Raw genomic sequence first — 19,453 nt, 5'->3', positions numbered from 1 at the left:
TAAGAACAGTAAGTGGAAGGAATCTGACCATCTTATGGAAGTTAAGGTAGAGGAAGGGGAATTTCATAGATCAGTGGCGAAGAAAGTCAGAGACAGGGGCTTTGGTGCCTTTGGTGAGGGTAGTAGTGGAGGTGGTAATAGACACAAATCAATAGTTGAATATGATCTAGCCCACTCTCACCTTCCTAATTGGTACTTCCCTCCACCAGAACCTGTAGACAGCCAGGAAGAGAGGAGGAGACATCTCTTTGCAGATTCTTTGTTGGTTTCTCCAGATGATGCTTCGGATGCTAGAGATGAGGGGGTTGATGAACAACCTAGTTTAGTTGATTAGTGTCTGTCTTCTTGTTCAGTCTATATATTGTGTGTCTGTGTTTATGTTTTATTAGCTTGGTTGATGTGTTTAGTTTGTGTAGTATCTTGCTATCAGTCCTTGGTTTACTCCTAATGGTCTTAATCAGGAGTAGTCTCAGTATAGGTTATTTTGTTAAGGTTTACTGTTTTGTTCTAGGGACTGTTACTATTATAGTTTTATGATGATGATGTGTTTATGCTTCTAAGCTGTTAATTCATTATCTTCTTCTTTGTTAGAGTTAGATTTGTTCTGTTATCTTGCGGTTTTTGGTTGGCTTGCTGTGTTTTTGCTTGCTTAGGTGTTCCGGCCTAAGTTGGAAGATAGTGATTGCCTCGGTCCTGGGACGAAGGAGTGAGTGCCGTTAGATTTTAATGGGAAGCCGGGCCCCCCTAGAAATCAGCCCAACTATGTTAAGTTGGAATGTTCGTGGCATTTCTTCGTTTACAACGAAAAAACATCTCCTCAATATTATTTCACGTAAAAATCCGGATATTATTTTCCTTGCTGAAACCAAGAACAAATCGGTTAACATCATGAAGCATATTCGAATAGGTAAAGAATATGCTAGTCACTTCATAGAACCGGAGAATAAGGCCGGAGGTCTAGCGATGTTCTGGAAACATAATCTTCAGGCTTCTATTCTTTTCTCGGACCATAATATGATCCACTTGGAGATGTTTGATAACCATAACAATAGCCGATCTTTTATCACGGGCTTCTATGGAAGCCCATATAATAAAAACAAAATGAAACCTTGGAAACAACTTATTAATATCAACCCGGGTTCAGATATGCCGTGGATGATTATCAGGGATCTAAACATCATTCTGGACCCTCAGGATAAGAGTGGGGGTAATTCAAACTCCAACTCTACCACTCCTAAGGTAAACAATATTATCTCGAATCTGGAATTGACGGATATGGGCTTTCAGGAAAACCCGTATACGTGGACTAATAAACAGTTCGGTCATAATCTGATTCAGGAACGTTTAGACAGAGCCCTTGCCAACCAGCCTTGGCTGCAAAAATACAATAATTCGGGCATCACTCATCTGGAAGGTAATTGTTCGGACCATCTTCCGATTCTGCTCTCTAGTTTCGAGCCCAATACTAAGCAACTGAAACCTTTTAAGTTTATCCGTACGTGGATGTCTCACCCGGAGTGTCAGAACTTCATTTCTGACAAATGGGAGTCTAAAATCTACCCTCAGATCGATATTCAAGCTAATCTTACAAACTTGAGCAAACATCTCACAAATTGGAATAAGAAAGTTTTTGGCAATATTGAAAACAACATTAATAAAATAGTGGCTTCTATGCAGGATTGTAATTGTCACAATGAATATATAGGCCTTAGTAAGAGGCTTGAGGAGCTTTACAAACTTCAAGAAAGCATGTGGAAGGAAAAATCGCGCAATAACTTCATTACGCTAGGAGACAAAAACACCAAATATTTCCACTCTCAAGCGATTTATAGAAACCGGCACAATCGTATCCTGGCCATTAAAGACAATATGGGGAATTGGCAGGAAAATATTAATGACATTCAAAACACCGTTTCGTCTCACCTTTTAAACATTAGTACCACTAACAATACTAGCATGAACCATCAGATTAGTGATCTTTTCCATACTTCTATTACTGATATTCAGAATTGAGAGTTGACGAGAATCCCTGATAGGACGGAAATTGATGAGGCCATTAATTGTTTAAAGAAAGAGGCAGCTCCTGGGCCCGATGGCTTCCCTCCTTTCTTTTTTCAGTCTAATTGAGATACGATCAACCAGGATATCTACATGATGGTTACCAATTTCTTTGGTACTGCTCATCTACCCGCAAACACAAATCACACGAATATTTGTCTCATTCCCAAAACTACTTCCCCTCAGACTCCGGCAGACTATCGTCCTATTAGTCTTCTGAACACTACATATAAGATTATCACCAAAATTCTGGCTGATAGATTCAAAGAAACATTAACCGATATTATATCTCCTTTTCAATCTGCATATGTTCCAGGTAGGCAAATATCAGACAACATCATCATGGCGCAGGAGATTATCCATTCTTTTAAAAAGATGAAAGGTAACAAAGGATACTTCGGCCTCAAATTGGATATGTCTAAAGCTTTCGATAGGATCGAATGGAATTTCCTAGAAGAAATCATGAGGAAATTGGGCTATGCGGATCATTGGATCAACATAATCAACACTTGCATATCAACTTCTTCCATGGCGGTTCTAATTAATGGCAGACCAGGTCTCAAGTTCTATCCTACCAGGGGTATTAGACAAGGAGATCCCCTCTCTCCCTTTCTTTTCACTATTGCGATGGAAGGTCTCAGCAGGCTCATCTCTACTAAAGCAGGTAATACTTCCTTCCTAGGCTTCCTGACTAGTAATCCACAGCTGGAAATTACACATCTTTTATTTGCGGATGACTGCATCATTTTCGGCAGAAACTCCTTGGATAATATAGCCAATCTTAAGAATCGCCTACGAATATTTTGTGACTCTTCGGGGAAAATGATTAATTATAGTAAATCTAATATATTCTTCTCCAAGAACTCTCACCCCAAATTCAAGAGGATGATTACTAGAGCTCTCAAAGTCAAATATGCTTCGGCCTCGGAGAAATACTTAGGGGCGCAGTTATTTATAGGGGCAACCAAAACGAAAGTTTTTAACGAACTGATAGAGCAGATCAACAAAAAACTTAACAAATGGTATCACTCTTTCCTATCTCAGGCAGGTCGTACGGTGGTGATTTCTGGTGTGGCGGCAGCCGTACCTCGATACCAGATGCAATGCTTTGCACTCCCAAAGAGTGTAAGTAAACGCATAATGACTATTCAAAAGTCTTTCTGGTGGGGTAAGTCTAAAGGTATTTGTACTAAAGCTTGGAACTCTATCTGCTTGCCTAAAAAAGATGGAGGTCTGGGCTTACACCTTCCGGAATTAGATAATAAAGCTTTTCTCAGTAAACTAGCGTGGAGATTACGCACGGAACCTAATGCAGCTTGGGTACAGCTGCTAAAAGCTAAATATTATCCCAATACAGACACTCCGGGACGTGTCAGATCGCACTCGCGAGATGTCTCGGACGCAGAGCGCAAGAAGGGACGGGAGCGGGACCTCGGTCCAGCCCCCGCCGACACTACGGTTTCCGAACGACGACCGCCCTGCGTAGCCGCGGCCTCACGGCCCGGAGGCGCGGGGCGTCTCGAGAAGGAATGCTACCTGGTTGATCCTGCCAGTAGTCATATGCTTGTCTCAAAGATTAAGCCATGCATGTGTAAGTATGAACTAATTCAGACTGTGAAACTGCGAATGGCTCATTAAATCAGTTATAGTTTGTTTGATGGTACCTGCTACTCGGATAACCGTAGTAATTCTAGAGCTAATACGTGCAACAAACCCCGACTTCTGGAAGGGACGCATTTATTAGATAAAAGGTCGACGCGGGCTCTGCCCGTTGCTCTGATGATTCATGATAACTTGACGGATCGCACGACCATCGTGCCGGCGACGCATCATTCAAATTTCTGCCCTATCAACTTTCGATGGTAGGATAGTGGCCTACTATGGTGGTGACGGGTGACGGAGAATTAGGGTTCGATTCCGGAGAGGGAGCCTGAAATATAATGATCAAGTGAATGAACTAGCATGCCGGGAAACACATTCGGGAACAGATATCAATATCTGGACGGACAAATGGATTCCAACTATTAATTCCCCTCCTCCTAATAATTTCAACTCAAACCTCCTTAAGGTTTCCCAACTCATTACGAACGATATCTGGAATGAGAACATTTTAATGGAAACATTTGATAAGAATACTAGAAACATGATAAAAGCTATTCCCATTGACAGTAATGGGAAGGATCAACTCAAATGGCAATTAACAAACTCTGGAAACTTCACTGTCAAGTCTATGTATTACCATCTGAGAAATAGCAATATCGATAACTCTACCAACAACTATAATTGGAGTTTCATTTGGGAGATCCCCTCTATTCCTCGAATCCAACTCTTCATATGGAAAATTTGCACCAAAGCTTTACCAGTGAAAAATAGGATAGGCAAGTACATTAGAAATGATCTTAGGTGTTCAAAATGTTCAGTCCCTGAAACCATGGAGCACGCACTTTTACACTGCCCGATGGCAAAAAACATCTGGTTCTACTTTAATGTCATTTCGGAAAATATCAGATCAATCATAGAATGGATCTTCACTTGGCAAGACTCGACTAAGAGCAACACTACTGCTACTAGCACTCACTTTGCAACGATTCTTTGGAATATATGGAAAATGAGATGTGATAACTGCTTCCAAAATACCATAACAGACTCTAAAATTGTTATAAACAATATCAATAATTTCCCGGAAAAATCTGCAGATAAGATCAAAATAAACAATCCCAAAGCAAATAAATGGAAACCGCCAAAAGCACCCTACGTCAAGATCAACGTTGATGCATCTTTCATCTCTGTGATGGAAAACGCTGGAATTGGTATTATAGTTCATAACGCGGATTCCAAGTTTCTGGGAGCATCCGCGACCCTGGAAAGAGTAAGGAATAGTGAAGAAGGAGAAGTTGTTATTAAAAGGTCTCATCTGGGCTGAAAAGAATATTTATAGAAGCATTATGATAGAGAGCGACAATATTAACCTCATCAATCATCTCAAAGATCGGAGAAAGGCCATTCATTGGTTCTCTAACATCCATATTAAGAAGATCAGAGAAGCTAAGAGTAGAATGGACAGTGTGCACTTCAGCTATACTAATAGACTTCTGAATGACCAAGCAGACAAACTTGCAAAATGGGCTAGAAAGCAGAAGAAGTCGAAGTCTTGGAAAGTTGTTCCTTCTTTTTTAATTAATAAGTATTGTAATAGTGTACTCATTTAAGTTTTATATATGAAGTTATTAACAACAAAAAAAAAAAAGACAAATCGGAGTGACTAACAAAATTAAAAAAAAAACTAATACCATTAAGTAAGCAAGCAAATCAAATGACAAAACATTCAATCTATGAACTATAAGCCTGATGCTGGATCGAGTTAGAAAGAAGAAATATCTTATGTTTAGATTTACTTCCCGCTCGACCAACTAATCTTATTCTTTCTTGGATCTTGTTCGTGAGATTGAGAAAAGATCAATAGCTACAAATTCAAAAACAACAATATTCAGAGGAAAGTAATCATACAATCTTACTAATTTTTCTGCTGTTGGGAAGAAAGTAACAACCCATGAAGTTAAAATTGTACAAAACAAAATCGAAAATAAATATTAATTGAAAGAGATTTGTCCAAATTATTTATTAGCTAGTGTAGACATTTCCAAATTGGTTCCAATCACGACATTTCCAAATTGGTTTTCAAATTAACTGAAAATTGGTTTCTAACCGAGATACTATATACTATTACCATGGCCAAATTATTCTCACCAAAATCGTTTAAAATCTCTTTTCGTGAAGAGTAAGTAATGGCCAAATGGGGCATAAGACCTCACATAAAAAATATTTTGTTCTAACTCTTAGCCGGGGTTTTGTAACTTTTGGTAGGGGATTAGATCTGACACTTTCGGCCAGATCCTTTAACAAGGCGTAGCCATAGCAACATCCCACATGTGACCCTCTAAAAGATTAGACCAATAAACACCACAACTCAGTCTTTTTAAGGAAGACTGCTGTATTATGTGGAAACTTCTTGAAATACAAAACGACTTCAAATAGGAGCATACGTTTTATTATACCATTATCGAGACAGTGCGACTGGTCGACCCGATCTGCTTCAAACTACGAGGAGGTAATCAATGATAATTTTTGATGACATTCGAAAGGCTGCAAATTTTCACGTCATTCAAATCACGGACATTTCAAAGTTTGCAATTGTCAGTGACATTCAATCACAGACATTTTAAAGTCCACGATTGTAAGTGGCATTCAATTACGGACATTTCAAAGTCTGCATATGTCAATGGCATTCGCAAGCCCATAGACTTTGATAGACTTGGACTTTCATTGACATTTTGGTGAATTTTAGTGTTAAGGGAGCCAAATTTGTCAACTAAAAAATGAGAGACTTTCATTGATATTTTGGTAGCTTCTAATTTAATTTATAATTAGTACCAATAATAGTAATTAAAAATTATTATTATTATTATTATTATCATCATCATCATCACTTAAAATGAGATATTTTTACTGATATTTCAACAGTATTTTGATATTTTTCAAAATCTATCTTGATATTTCAAAGATATATGATGCACGTTCGTCTTGTTTATGCTGACAGAATTCAGTTGACCCAAAATACACCATCACGGTAACAGTAATATATATTATTATATTGTTGTATAATAATATATTGTTGATATTATAGTAATATGTAGGGGTGAGCAACGGTCGGTCAAACTGACCAAACCGAACTTGATCGAACCGAATAGGAATGGTTTTTGGGCCGAACCGAACAATGTTCGACTCGACACAGTTGAAAAAGTGATCAACCGATCTTGATTTGTTTCGCTTCGGCCTTAAATTGTATGATTTTTGGGGCTGGACCCACCAACCGAACTCAACCGAGTCAAACCGAACAAATCAAACGAAGTCGGTTGCCGATTTAATCGGCTCGACTTCGACCGATGATTTAGTCAAACCGTCATTGAATGGTAAAAATGAGTTTTCATGCTCTTAGGATGATCTTAAAGGTCTTTATATGACCTTTAAAGTCCAAGATGTATTTGGCGATAGTAGTCAATTAATGTATTTATCCGTGATGTATCCACACTATGTTGATGTAATGTTTCTTAGAGTCCATGTCAAAAAATAAAAAGTGATTTTATAGTTATATATGTTATATATATATATATATATATAATCATATTGGTTATTAATCTGCGGGGCAGAGAGATCAACTAAATAAGAATGGTTCGTCTGAACTCCGAGAAAATCATTAATATGACTACAGGATGTGGAAGGCTGAATCACGCCAAAAGCCTACTTTCTTATACGATTAGTTATTTGTTAGAGGATCTGTCAGTGTTAGAGGATATGTACCCATGGAATATTTATCCTAACAGTCATCAACACGTCGATCCATTTAAGCCAGTAACTTATCACCGCATACATATCATCATGGTTGGTCAAACAAACCTATATAAACATATCATAGTTGCCTTAATAAGCTACCAAAGGTTCAACTTCTAAACTCAGACTTTCAAATTCATTTCTTTTTAACTGCAAAAACATCCTAATGACTTGAGTGTTAGAGGGGTTTCTCAGTTTTTTGCAGGTTCTGTTTCTTCAATCATATAAGGAAGAGTTCATCATCAGTTCGTCGATCCTTCATCATTTGATAAACTAAAATCACTTTTGGATATCATCAATTTGACGAAAGGATGGCATTACTCCATCAAATCTTTAACATTCGTCACCTCCATTCTCATATTTCAATTTCACTACGAAATTCTTCACTTATATCTGGTTCTCCCTGAATCTACCATGGCCTCTTCAATAATCTGCCAACTTGTATTCTTCTTCTTTTTGTTTTCAATACCCTGGACCCACCATGCTCTATGAAAATCTTCTTATTCGTGACTAATTCAGATCCGTCCTTAATCTTAGCTACTCTCTTCAACCAGGCTACAGGCCCAAAACTTTCCACCCTTCCTTCTAAATGGGGGTGCCCGGGCCACCTCATCTTGTCATTTCATCGTTGCTCATTCCCGTTACGCCGAAGTGTTTGGCATTTCCTTCTCTGCGCCTGCTCACGCTTCGCTGACATATCGCATGATAAAGAGAAGAGAGTACGAAAGAATAGTAAACGGAGCACACCGCAGAAAGATTGTAAATATGACAAGTCCCCCTTGGATTCGAGAAGAAGGAAATGGAAGTTGTCATCCATAGTTTTCTCAATCTATCTCCGCTTTATAAAAGCGACTTCTATCCATAAATTAAGGTGATTTTTCTGACGCAACATATGCTTAGATTTTCGGTTCATTGGTCTCCACTCGGCCAACACAAAAAATTGGCGATCTTTTTGGGGAACAGTAAGAGCATCTCCAATGCAACATTCAATTTAAAAAAAAGTTGAGTGCCACATAGAATTTTTAGAATTTTTTAACTCTCTCCAATGAAACACTCAATGTGAATCTCTAAAATGATGTGGAGGTACTTAAATAGAGATATGTCAAAATAACTAAATATTTTTTTACCAAAATAACCATGTGAATAAAACAAGTTTTGACTTTTGTATTGGGCACAAGAATAATTGAGGATCTTTATTTTCGCCACCTAAGAGCATCTCTAATGCAAAACTCAAAAAAATCTCTATTAGTCCTATTTGTCAAGTTTCAATCTTGATTCTCATTCCAAGGTGGCAAAAGTGGAGATCCTGAATTCTTGTATGTCCCCAATGTAAAACTCCAAATTTGTTTTTTTTACTTATGTGGCATGGTTATTTGTGTAAAGAAATAATTAGTTATTTTGGAAAGACATAAAAACTTGATTATTGATTCAAATTCAAATATTGATGAATTGAATAATTAGATATATCTCAACTGGATACTCTAGAAATAACGTGTCCTCTTGAGATATCTCCAATGCAACACTCAATCTCAGAAACTCTGAGTGCCACCTCGGATTTTTGGAATTTTTTCTTAAAAAATCCTCTCCAATGCAAAAACTCAACTGGGAGTTCAAAGATGACTTGTCGAGTGTGGAATTGAGATATCTCTAATTATCCAACTCATCAATATTTGAATTTTAACAAATAAACATCAAGTCTTCCAAATTTTTAAAATAATTAATTATTTATTTACAAAAATAACTATGTCACATAAGTAAGTAAAATAAGTTTCGAGTTTTGCATTGGAAACACAAAAGGATTGAGGATCTCTATTTTCGCCACACGAGAGTGACAATCTCAATTGGAATTTGACATATAGGACAAATAAAGATTTTCTGAGTTTTGCATTAGAGCATCTCCAATACAACACTCAATCTTAGAAACCCTAAGTGCCACATGTGAGTTTTAAAGTTTTTTTTTAAAACTCTTTCCAATGCAACACTCTATTTGGATCTCTAAGATGACGTGTCAAGAGTGAAATAGAGATATCTCAAGAGTATACTCTTTTTCCAGAGTATCCTCTTGAGATATCTCTAATTGTCCAACTCATCAATATTTGACTTTCAACCAATAGAAATCGAGTTCTTCCATATTTTCTAATTAACTAATTATTTATTTGCAAAAATAACTATGTCACATAATCAAATAAGATAGTTTAGAGTTTTGTACTGGAGACAAAAAATTGAGGATCTCTATTTTCGCCACGTAGAAGTACGAATTTCAAATGGAACTTGACATATTAGATGAATAGAGATTTTTTTGAGTTTTGCATTGGAGATATTCTCAGATAATCTCCAATGCAACACCCAAATTGAAAAACTCGAAGTGCCACTTAGGATTTTTTGAGTTTATTTTACAAAAAACTCACTCCACTCAATTTGGATCTCAAAATGACGTGGCATGATTTAATGTTGAGATATCTCAAGAAGAAACTCAATGTTTAAGATTTCTTTTGAGGATTTCAATTTACCACTCAATATTAAAAGCAAATCTAACTATCTAGGAAATGTCACCTAAATTATTTTAAAGTTTTTAGAGTGTTGCATTGGAGATGTCTTTTGACTTGAGGATCTCAACATTGACATCAAGAACAAGAAACTCAGCTGAGCCTTGACATATAGCACTATTTGAGTTTTTTTTTAGTTTTGTATTGGAGATGCTTTAAGAATGAGAATCTCAATTAGAACTTGACACATAGGACTAATATAGATTTTTTTCAGTTTTACATTGGAAGTGCTGTGAAATGCCCAATTTCTTAATAGGAAAACTTATATGTTAATACGCAACCAAACAGGATCGGGAGAACATTTTACCGTATAGACTATTTCGATGACATTCTTCCTTGACAAAATAAAATGTTACTAAAAAAGAAATCTTCATTGTACCAACATAAATTTTGGTCTACAAAACTTTTGTATTTGCTTAACCCTTTCAGCATTATTTTCTTTTGGAAGTTTCTTTACAGCAAAGAATGCATATAATACAAATATTTTTAAGAAAACAAAAAAGCCATATAACACAGATATGTTAGTGCAACATTGACTCTCTACTTGACCTTTTGTAGATAAGTTTGGCCTTTTATTTTCTCATTTTAAACTTTCAATTGAAACCAATAAAAGACTACTAAAATTACCCAAGGTAAAGTATAGAGTTCCTTTGCATGATAGCTGCCCCAATCTAATTCTAATCAATAAGTGTCACCAACACAAACATCACAAATCAAAAGCCCAAAAATGTGGGGAGTTGAAATTTGAGAACTTGACAAATTCTAATTTCTTTCCCATTTGAATTTTGGTAACAAGATTAAACAACATCTTATCTTTCAAGTTTTCAACCACACAAAGGAAATAAAATAAAAAGTACCAAAAATAAGAGAGAAAGAAATCAAATCCAATCTCTCATACCCATTATTATATTATTATCTACACCCATAAAGTCTACCCACTTAAATGGAAGTTAGTGAGAGAAAAAGAAAGTTGATTCCTTATTATTCTCGATCCCCAAAACCCTAACTTTCTTTTTTGTCAACTTCATCATCATCACCTAATCCTCCTGATTTAGATTCCTCTACCTTTTCACCATGATGATTAACCTTCGAAAACCCTAACCCCATACAACAATTCTTCCCTTTACTACTAGTACTACAAACAGCCGTTAAATTTAACGGCGGAGCCTCCATAATTTCCGGTTCAATAAACGTCGCCGACGACATTTCCATATGAGAAATCCTAACAGCACCAAGTAATTTCTCAGGCAATTCTTCTTCAGTTTGTGATTCAACTAAAAAACCCATATCAATTGTAACAGCCGTTACATAACCTAGGGCTAAATGCAAAATTGCACTTGCTAATGTTGAACTTCCAATATCAACATCAATCTCTAAATAATTTTCACCTCTATAATAATTACAAGTTAAAGCTTTACCTAATAAACAAGCACTATAATTTCCAACAGCTGTTTTAACGATCCAAGGTCCTTTAACGATCCGATTCACAATCTTAAATCTTTGATTACGAAATAAATCATCTCCATTAATGAATCTATAAAGAAGTGAACCGATTTGAATCGGTTCATCAGTTGAAAAATAGAATACTGCACTATGAGTTTCTCTACCTGGAACTTGAAGATTTACAGCAAATATAAAAGATTTAAGAGATTTACCGATTGATTGTGATTTTTTCAATGAGTTCATGACTCGGTTGTCCGATCTACTGAGTACGTTTTCCAGTTTTGATGTTGATCTTAACCAATCTACTCCGGCTGGTTTAAGAAGCCAATCACCGGAAGGTGATTTTTGTTTTTTTGTTAGATAATTTTTGCTTCTTAAAGTGAATAGATCTCCTGGTGGTGAAGACCAACCGTTCGATCCTTTATGAAGATCGACTTGTTTCAAAGATCCACCGTTGATTGCTTCTTCTCTCCAATCTTCTTCACCGGATTTTGAGCAGGTTTCTGTATTTCCGTTGCCGGATTTCCGGTGATTCTCTTTCGTCGGACACATTTTTCGGTTATAGAAGAAACCCGATTCCGGCGAAAAGATTTTGGTGGAGTCTGAATATTTTATCAGTCTTGGGAGTCTTCGAACTTCTTCTTCCCTCTTCAGTGATTCATTCCGCTTTATATATAAAACTGTTGTCTGGTTATCTATAAAAACCCTGTTTTTCTTTACGATTACGAATATACCCCTGATTAGCGGCAAGCTTGTGTCACTTGACATCTATTACATAGTACCGAAACTACCCTTGTATTGGTTTCTAAACTACCCTAGTATTAGTATATAGAGAAATGCAGGCGATAAGAGGAAGCAACAAAGTAACGTGGCAAAAGTGTTACGATGATACAAGTCTGGATTATATCATAATCAGTGATAGGGCTGGGAAAACGGTCCGGCAACCCGGGATCCGGCCCGTTCTGCCCGGACCGAATAGACCCGCAGATCGACATGTACCCGAGCTGGGCTTACCCGGCCCGAGAGGATCGGGCTAATAGGCGGGACTCAGACAGGCACCCAAATCCGAGTCCCGAACCGTTTGGTCCGTCCGACACCCGAACCCGCTGGAGAGTCCGACGGATAGCCCGATAGAAAACTTATGATCCGTGCGAAATGGTTTAGATCCAACGGCGTAGATAGGGCATCTCTTCATATTATATCTCAGCCGTTGGATCAAGTTGCCCCTTCATTTCTTATAAAACCCCTCCCCAACCAGAAACCCTAACAGCTAACCCTAAATAATCTCTATCTCCGCCTCTCTCTCTCTCCACCTCTCTCTCTAACTCAGACGGAAACCACTACTAACCCTAAATCACTTACCACTTCATCTCATCTAACCTCATGTGTTCTTCTTTTCCTAAGGATTTCGATTTCTGAAGATCCCTTTCTTACTCTTTTTTTCCCCTCGAGAATTAGGTTTATTATTGTTAGTTTTAGGAATAAAAAGATGGAAGGATTTGGTAAACAGGGGGTTGGAATTCATGAAACTTTTAATCTAAGCAATTTCGCAGAAAGTTCTTCAAGTGATATTTTTCTTCTTAACTAGGTCGTTGTGTTTATATTAATAACTTCATAGATTTGGTCCATTTTAGTGATAATGGATGATCATGGTGGCTCTCTGTTCTTCTTTTATCCATCTTTTTTTTTTTTTTCTTTCATTGTTTGAATTATTTTCATTAGGCTTAATTGGGTTTTTGTTATCTTTGATTAGTTTAAGTAATCTATCTAATGTTGTCATTTAAGTGTAAGATCTTATATGACCCACAATTTGAATTCTTAAGATCCTCTAAAGTTGGAAGTAACCTATCAAATTAGCTTGAACTTGGAGATTATGAAATTTTTCGAGTATTTTTTAGCATTAGTCTCTGAAAGTGCAGTGGTTTGTGTTTGAATTATTTTCATGTTTTTTTATTTAGGGTTTGTGTTTGAATGATTTTCTTAATGTTTTCTATTAATTCAGGAGCACTGTTTGATGCATCACAATATCCATTCTACGTTGTGGAGGAAGTTGAATGGGGAGGTTAAGAAGAGGATGATGTTGATGCCCTATCAGTTTTTTAAGCTTTAATTTGTAAATTTATAGCAGATATGTAATTATGTAATTTAGACCAGATATCTGTATTTTAAGCTTTAATTGCTTTTTTTTTAAATATTTTCTTACGTCACAAAAACCCGAGCCCGTCCGACCTGAGCCCGTTGGAACCCGTTCGGGCAGTCGGGCTCGGACGGGCTACGGGCTCTTATAGTGAGTGTTTGGTCCGGCTCGATCCGTCCAACTCCCTATCGCGGGCTCGGCTTATCCGACTCCGATCCGCCCGAGTCCGGCTCATAGTTGCTCGAGCCCGTCCGAACCCGCCCGATTCCCACCCCTAATCAGTGAGATACGATAAAGTCGAGAATGGAATCACCATCTCCACTTAATTTCTCCAAGTCGAGAATGGAATCACCATCTCCACTTGATTTCTCCATGTAGCAGTGCTCCAATTTGTTAATGAAATCTTGTTACTTGGAAAAAAAATACGATAAAGTCACGATTAATGAAAAAAAAATTGTATTGAATTGACTTAATATCCCTAACTATTGCATAAGATCTTCATAAAGGGTTTTACAAGAGACAAGTTTTAACAATTGCACTATGTGGGACTATATAACTATTCTAACATCCCCCTTCAAACAAATGACTTTTGCTAGTGAAAAATTCATGAGTTTGCTAAAAGTTTGTAGAGTTTGAGTTGTTATTGATATGGAGATATCATTGTGAGGTTGCTCGTGTATTTGTATCGTGTATTTTATTGTTGTTGTTGTCTTTTCTCTATTTGAAGAAAAGTTTGCACCATTGCTAGGTGTTTGCACCATTGTCCGATTTTGACAATTACTGACCATTGTTTGGACATCTATGACATAGTACCGAAACCCTCTTTGGAAATTATAAGTCTAGTTTCAAGATAAACATGGGGTAAATAACTAGTTTTAATAATAAACCCATGAATATTTTCCCCTCTCTAATAGCTTTTCCATTTCTCCTTGTTTGGACATCTCAAATAAAGATTCATTTAAATGACCGTTGATGCACATAGGTTTCATGTCTTGGAGAGTTTGAGGCATTTGAAATGCTTGAGATCATTTAAGAGCTTATCTTTTGATTTCTTCAACAAATCTCTCTTGTTTTGATCTTTCTTCTTCTTGTTAATCTTCATCATTATGAAATGCTATTGAGAAAAGTATTGAATAATGACTAGATTTGAATAATAGAAGAGAATTACTCTTATTGAAAAAAAACCTAAACTAAAATATAAGTTAAATTCTGGCAAAAGTTCGGCGGATGGTAGTCATTAATGTGACTACCGCAACCGGCTAAGGGGAAGACTATGATTGACTAACTACTCCCAAAAAAGAAAACCTATGCTCTTATACCATGAAAGAAAAAGAATTGTAGTGAATTGACTTGATATCCCTAGCTATTACATAAGATCTTTATAAAGGGTTTTACAAGAGACAAGTTTTAACAATTGCACTATGTAGGACCATATAACTATTCTAACAATTAAGTTAACACTCAGAATAAATGAGACATGAAATAAATGAAACTATATTTAACGAGGTTCAGTCGCGTATTCACGACTTACAACTCCGGATAAAGCCACAATGACTACATACTTTATTCCGCACAAATGTAGTAATTATGTACCATAATCTGAATAATTAAATTCTTAGAACCCATTTCTTATTTATAGAGAAATTAAAATTTAAAGATTCTTAGTTACTTCTAACTAAACTAGCGACAAATCTATGTGTCACTTGATACCTGTGAAGTTGGACATAGTACCGAGACACCTTTGTATTTGTTTCTAACTTGGGTCCCACCCACCAAACAAATTACTAGTTTTATTATAGAGAAATGCAATAAGAGGCTACGAAGACCTACTCAATTAAAAAATTTGAGATTTGATCTGGTCAGTGAAAGTAGGGATGTTCGTTGGTTCAGTATCTGGTATTTTAGTGTCATCAGTTACCAAACCACTCATAGTTTTATTAGTGATTTTTCAAACCGTTACCAAACCGCTCATGGTTTGGTTCGATTACTAACCAAACCATCATAAGCAGTTTGGATACTACTGGGTACCAAACCATCGATAAAAACAATTTGTTCTCTATAAAAATCGGCAAATCGAATTACTTTCTTCGTACATTGATGTATAAAATCAAGACAACACTCCTTAAAAACTTGGAAAAACAAATTGAAACCCCATGTTTAAACACCCCCTAAAACTAATCGACTTAATCCCTCTATCTCCCTCCTTTCTCTATAAACAGAATACACAAAACCATGTTGGATTCTTCTCTAGCAATGAAGTAAAACTTTGCACCATTTTCATTAATTGTTGTCAACACTTGGTTGCCCAAGTGGTTTGAAGTATTGACATATACTCCAAAAAGTCTCTGGAGGTCCCGGGTTCAATCCCCAAAGGAGGTGAAATCTTTGGGTTATTGATCTTGGGATTATTAGGGTAGTAAGAGTGTAGTTGGGTTCTGGGTCGTAGTTAGTTGGGCTTTAGGCCATAGTTTAGTTGGGTTTTAGGCATGTTGTTGTTAAAATTTTTGCAATATTGTGCTTATCACGTCTTTGATGTATGAACGCCATTGTAATCATTATACTACATCGTAGTTAATTTCTAAAAAAAAAGAACTAGCTATTGTTGGTGATGCTTAGTCATTGAAGATTCTTCAACTTGGTAGTGAATATCATTATATTAAGACAAATTCGTATTTTGGTCGAAAATTCTTCCCATTTATTAGCTGATTGGATAGGATCTTCGAACTATGGTTTGTGGACGAAGCTTGTTCATAAAAGATTCTACCACTTTAAAGCCAAAATCAAACCAGATATCTGAAGAATTTTGAGGTACGAAAATAACTAATTTTTCTTCTTTAGATTTCAATTTTAAGATTTTTTTCTTTAAATATTCATTACTAATTTTCTTTTCTTTTTTGTTGAAAAAAGCATACCAATATTCATAACGTAAAGTATTATTACAATACATCATCAGTATTAATAATCCTCCGGAAGAGTTCTTGTCCATTTTGTTAACTTATCTATTTAAACATTGTTTGTTCTTTGGGCATGAAAGAACTGAATGTTGCTGAAATGTTTACTTAGCTGTTTGACTATAATGATAAAAGATTCTTTCATTTATTTATGTGTTCTTTCCACTGTAACTTTGACTAATGACTATATGGATTGCTACTAACTTTTTTTTTTTTTTTTTTGTTGAGGTGGATTGCTACTAACTGGGTAGTGCAGATTGTGTTCGCATTAAATAGTCGCCTTCCCAGACACCAAAAACGGAAATGTGGGGAGACATGTTCATCCTAACAAGTCTTTAATTGTGAATTTCAACAAAAAAGAAGTCTTCAATTGTGAAAAGTAAAAAAAAGTGACCGATGAATTACTCTGAGAAAATGTCGAGGTATTCTTACGGAGTTGAATTATATAAGGATGATGAGACTCCGCATAGTGGTCTTCGAAAAATTCCACATCAATAGTGCAGATGAACAACACATGCAGTCTTCTTAGTGTATGTTTAAACATAGTTAAAAACCCAACTGCAAACTGTAAAGTCACAATGGTTCCATAAAGCAGCGACTTTGGGATCCGTTCGTATGTCTAAAGTACCATTAACGAAGCCGGACTTATTTTTGGCAAGCCATGGTCATGTCGTAGGCACATTGAACATAGTCATGTTTAGAGAGACGTGGAAAGTAAAAGACATATGTATAGTTGTGTGATACGTGAAGAGAGTAAACATCTAGTTGAAGTACAGATGCAACAGTCCTCTCGTAGAAAAGGAGTCATCTAAAATTTTAATTTTTGTAACTCCAACAACGGAAATCTTATAGCAACAAATAAAAATAAAAGGAGGATGATTTGAGAAAATAAGAAAACTATCCGAGGTGCAAAATTTTAAACGGGGAAATTTTTTTTTTTAGCCAAACATACCCTCCTTTGTTGCCAGCAGAGACTCGTCGGTCAGCTCTTGGCCGGCGACGGCCGGCAACAACTCTTTCTCCTTCCTCTTTCTCCTTCCTCTTTCTCTTTCTCTCTATCTCTCTTTCTCCTTACTTCTCTCTCTTTCTTTCTCTAAGTTACGGCGAACGGGAGAGGCCCTTCACGGAACCCTTCATCTGGATCTAGTTCTTCCAGATCTAGACAAGTTTCAGCCGAAGGGGAAAGCTCTTTCGCCGGAATTTATAAACACGAACAAAGAGAGAGAGAGAGAGAGAGAGAGAGAGAGAGAGAGAGAGAGAGAGAGAGAGAGAGAGAGAGAGAGAAGAAGAAGAAGAAGAAGAAGAAGAAGAAGAAGAAGAAGAAGAAGAAGAGACGAATTTGATGGTGGCCGGCGTTAACGGTGGGATTCGTCGGAATTTTGTTGGAGGAAAAAGTTGAAAGGTTGAATTGTTTGGAGGAAATAAAATGATTCAAAAAGATTTTGTTTCCACTTAAAACATTATATCCTGAATAATTTTTTTATTTTCCCAAATCACCCGCCTATAAAAAAATCAATCTCTGACGACCAATTTTGTTAAAATATTCTTTCTCGTGAGATTTTTCTTTATTTCTACAAAGAAAACAAAAACGAGAGGAAATGTGGTTTTTTTTCTATGAGAAGGGAGGAAATGTGGTTGGAAACAAGAGACGAATTATTTCACCCAAACTCCACTTGCCTCCAGGAAAGACCACTGGTATGTGTTGTCTCTGTCAGAAAGCACAAGTACAAGTAGCCAAGTAGGCCACCCTTGCTCATCAAAAAAAAAAAATGTAGGCCACCCAAAATTTCAAAGCGATTTATAAATTCCAGGTGCTTTAATAATTTGAACCTTAAAAAATGAAAAATGTAGCTTGAAATCATAATTCTAAACTTGATACTTATTTGCTCTACCGACCGTTAACCAAACTAATGTACGGATGTCGGCTAGAGTAATATGTTGTAGTTTTCTATAAGAAGGGGTGAGGAAAGATTTAGAAATCCTATTTAGTTCGAAAATGCGGAGCGATAACAGTCAGGAGGTGATGTATTCCGACTCTCATTGATCTAGACGTATTTCTGTCTTACATATTTAGACCAATGAAAGTCGATTACATCTTTCGAAGTGGGGTAGGCTTTCATTTTTATGCCTAATAGCAATTTGACAAAGAAATCCGATTTTGACACACTCTGCTAGAAAATAAGTTGCGTGAAAATATCTCATATACGCAAAGACATTTCTGTAAAATTGCATATCTATGAAATCGTTAGAAAAAAAATAGAAAAATGAGACTAAAATAACATGGCGGCACATTCATCTCCACAATTCAACAATTTTGAATTATTATTGATTCAAGCTACTACATTGTTTTGTTTTGTCTAAAAAAATAAAATTGAGTATTTTGTGAAAACAATAGAAAAAATGAGTAAAAAGCCTAAAATCTAGACCCTCATAAGAAAAGAAAAAACCATCCAAAATAATAAAAAGAAATTATTTTTCATACTTTTTTAACGGTTGACAATATAAATAATTACTATGTTATTAACAAGGAAGTCATATTTTTTTTTCATAATTCCTTTTTTACCCTTTTGTGTTGACTTGTTATAAACTGCCGGCAACATATATAATTATGTTGTTATAAACTGTTGACAACATATGCAATAATGTTACGACTTGTTATAAAATGTTGAAAACAGATATAGTTGTCCTAACTTGTTATAAAATGTTGACAGCATACATAATTATGTCGTGACCAACATATACAATGCAGTGGGAGAGATTTGTCAAATACGAATGATAACATGCATAACATTTTAAATGTCTTCAACAAAAAAAAAACATTTTAAATTTTGCAAAAGACAATTAAAAAATGTAGTAGTCTAGATGTTTCTGTCAAAAGCAAAACAAACCGAAAAGTGCGGAAACCATTTTTTATTTACACGACAAATCGA

At 36.1% G+C, this 19,453-nt stretch overlaps 2 protein-coding genes across 2 annotated transcripts; one reads left to right on the top strand and one right to left on the bottom strand.

Moving 5' to 3' along the window:
* Positions 1-1,146: 1,146 nt before the first annotated feature.
* Positions 1,147-2,013, top strand: LOC147556390 (uncharacterized). Its single transcript, XM_086658626.1, has one exon. It carries the CDS (start codon positions 1,147-1,149, stop codon positions 2,011-2,013), a length of 867 nt encoding a protein of 288 aa, XP_086514752.1.
* Positions 2,014-10,735: 8,722 nt separating this feature from the next.
* LOC147556389 (protein ENHANCED DISEASE RESISTANCE 2-like) lies at positions 10,736-12,129 on the bottom strand. Its single transcript, XM_086664277.1, has one exon. It carries the CDS (start codon positions 11,985-11,987, stop codon positions 10,995-10,997), a length of 993 nt encoding a protein of 330 aa, XP_086520403.1. The 5' UTR covers positions 11,988-12,129; the 3' UTR covers positions 10,736-10,994.
* Positions 12,130-19,453: the final 7,324 nt, after the last annotated feature.

The sequence above is a fragment of the Eschscholzia californica genome, unplaced genomic scaffold, assembly GCF_041429995.1.
Source record: "Eschscholzia californica isolate CP2 unplaced genomic scaffold, dmEscCali1.0.p SCAF_2, whole genome shotgun sequence".
NCBI classification, from domain to species: domain Eukaryota; kingdom Viridiplantae; phylum Streptophyta; class Magnoliopsida; order Ranunculales; family Papaveraceae; genus Eschscholzia; species Eschscholzia californica.
Note: the sequence above shows the minus strand (reverse complement) of the source record. Positions and strands in the feature narration are given on the sequence as shown.

Coding starts and splice junctions, on each gene's coding strand:
- LOC147556389 (XM_086664277.1), bottom strand. CDS start 11,987: ATGTGTCCGACGAAAGAGAATCACCGGAAATCCGGCAACGGAAATACA.
- LOC147556390 (XM_086658626.1), top strand. CDS start 1,147: ATGCCGTGGATGATTATCAGGGATCTAAACATCATTCTGGACCCTCAG.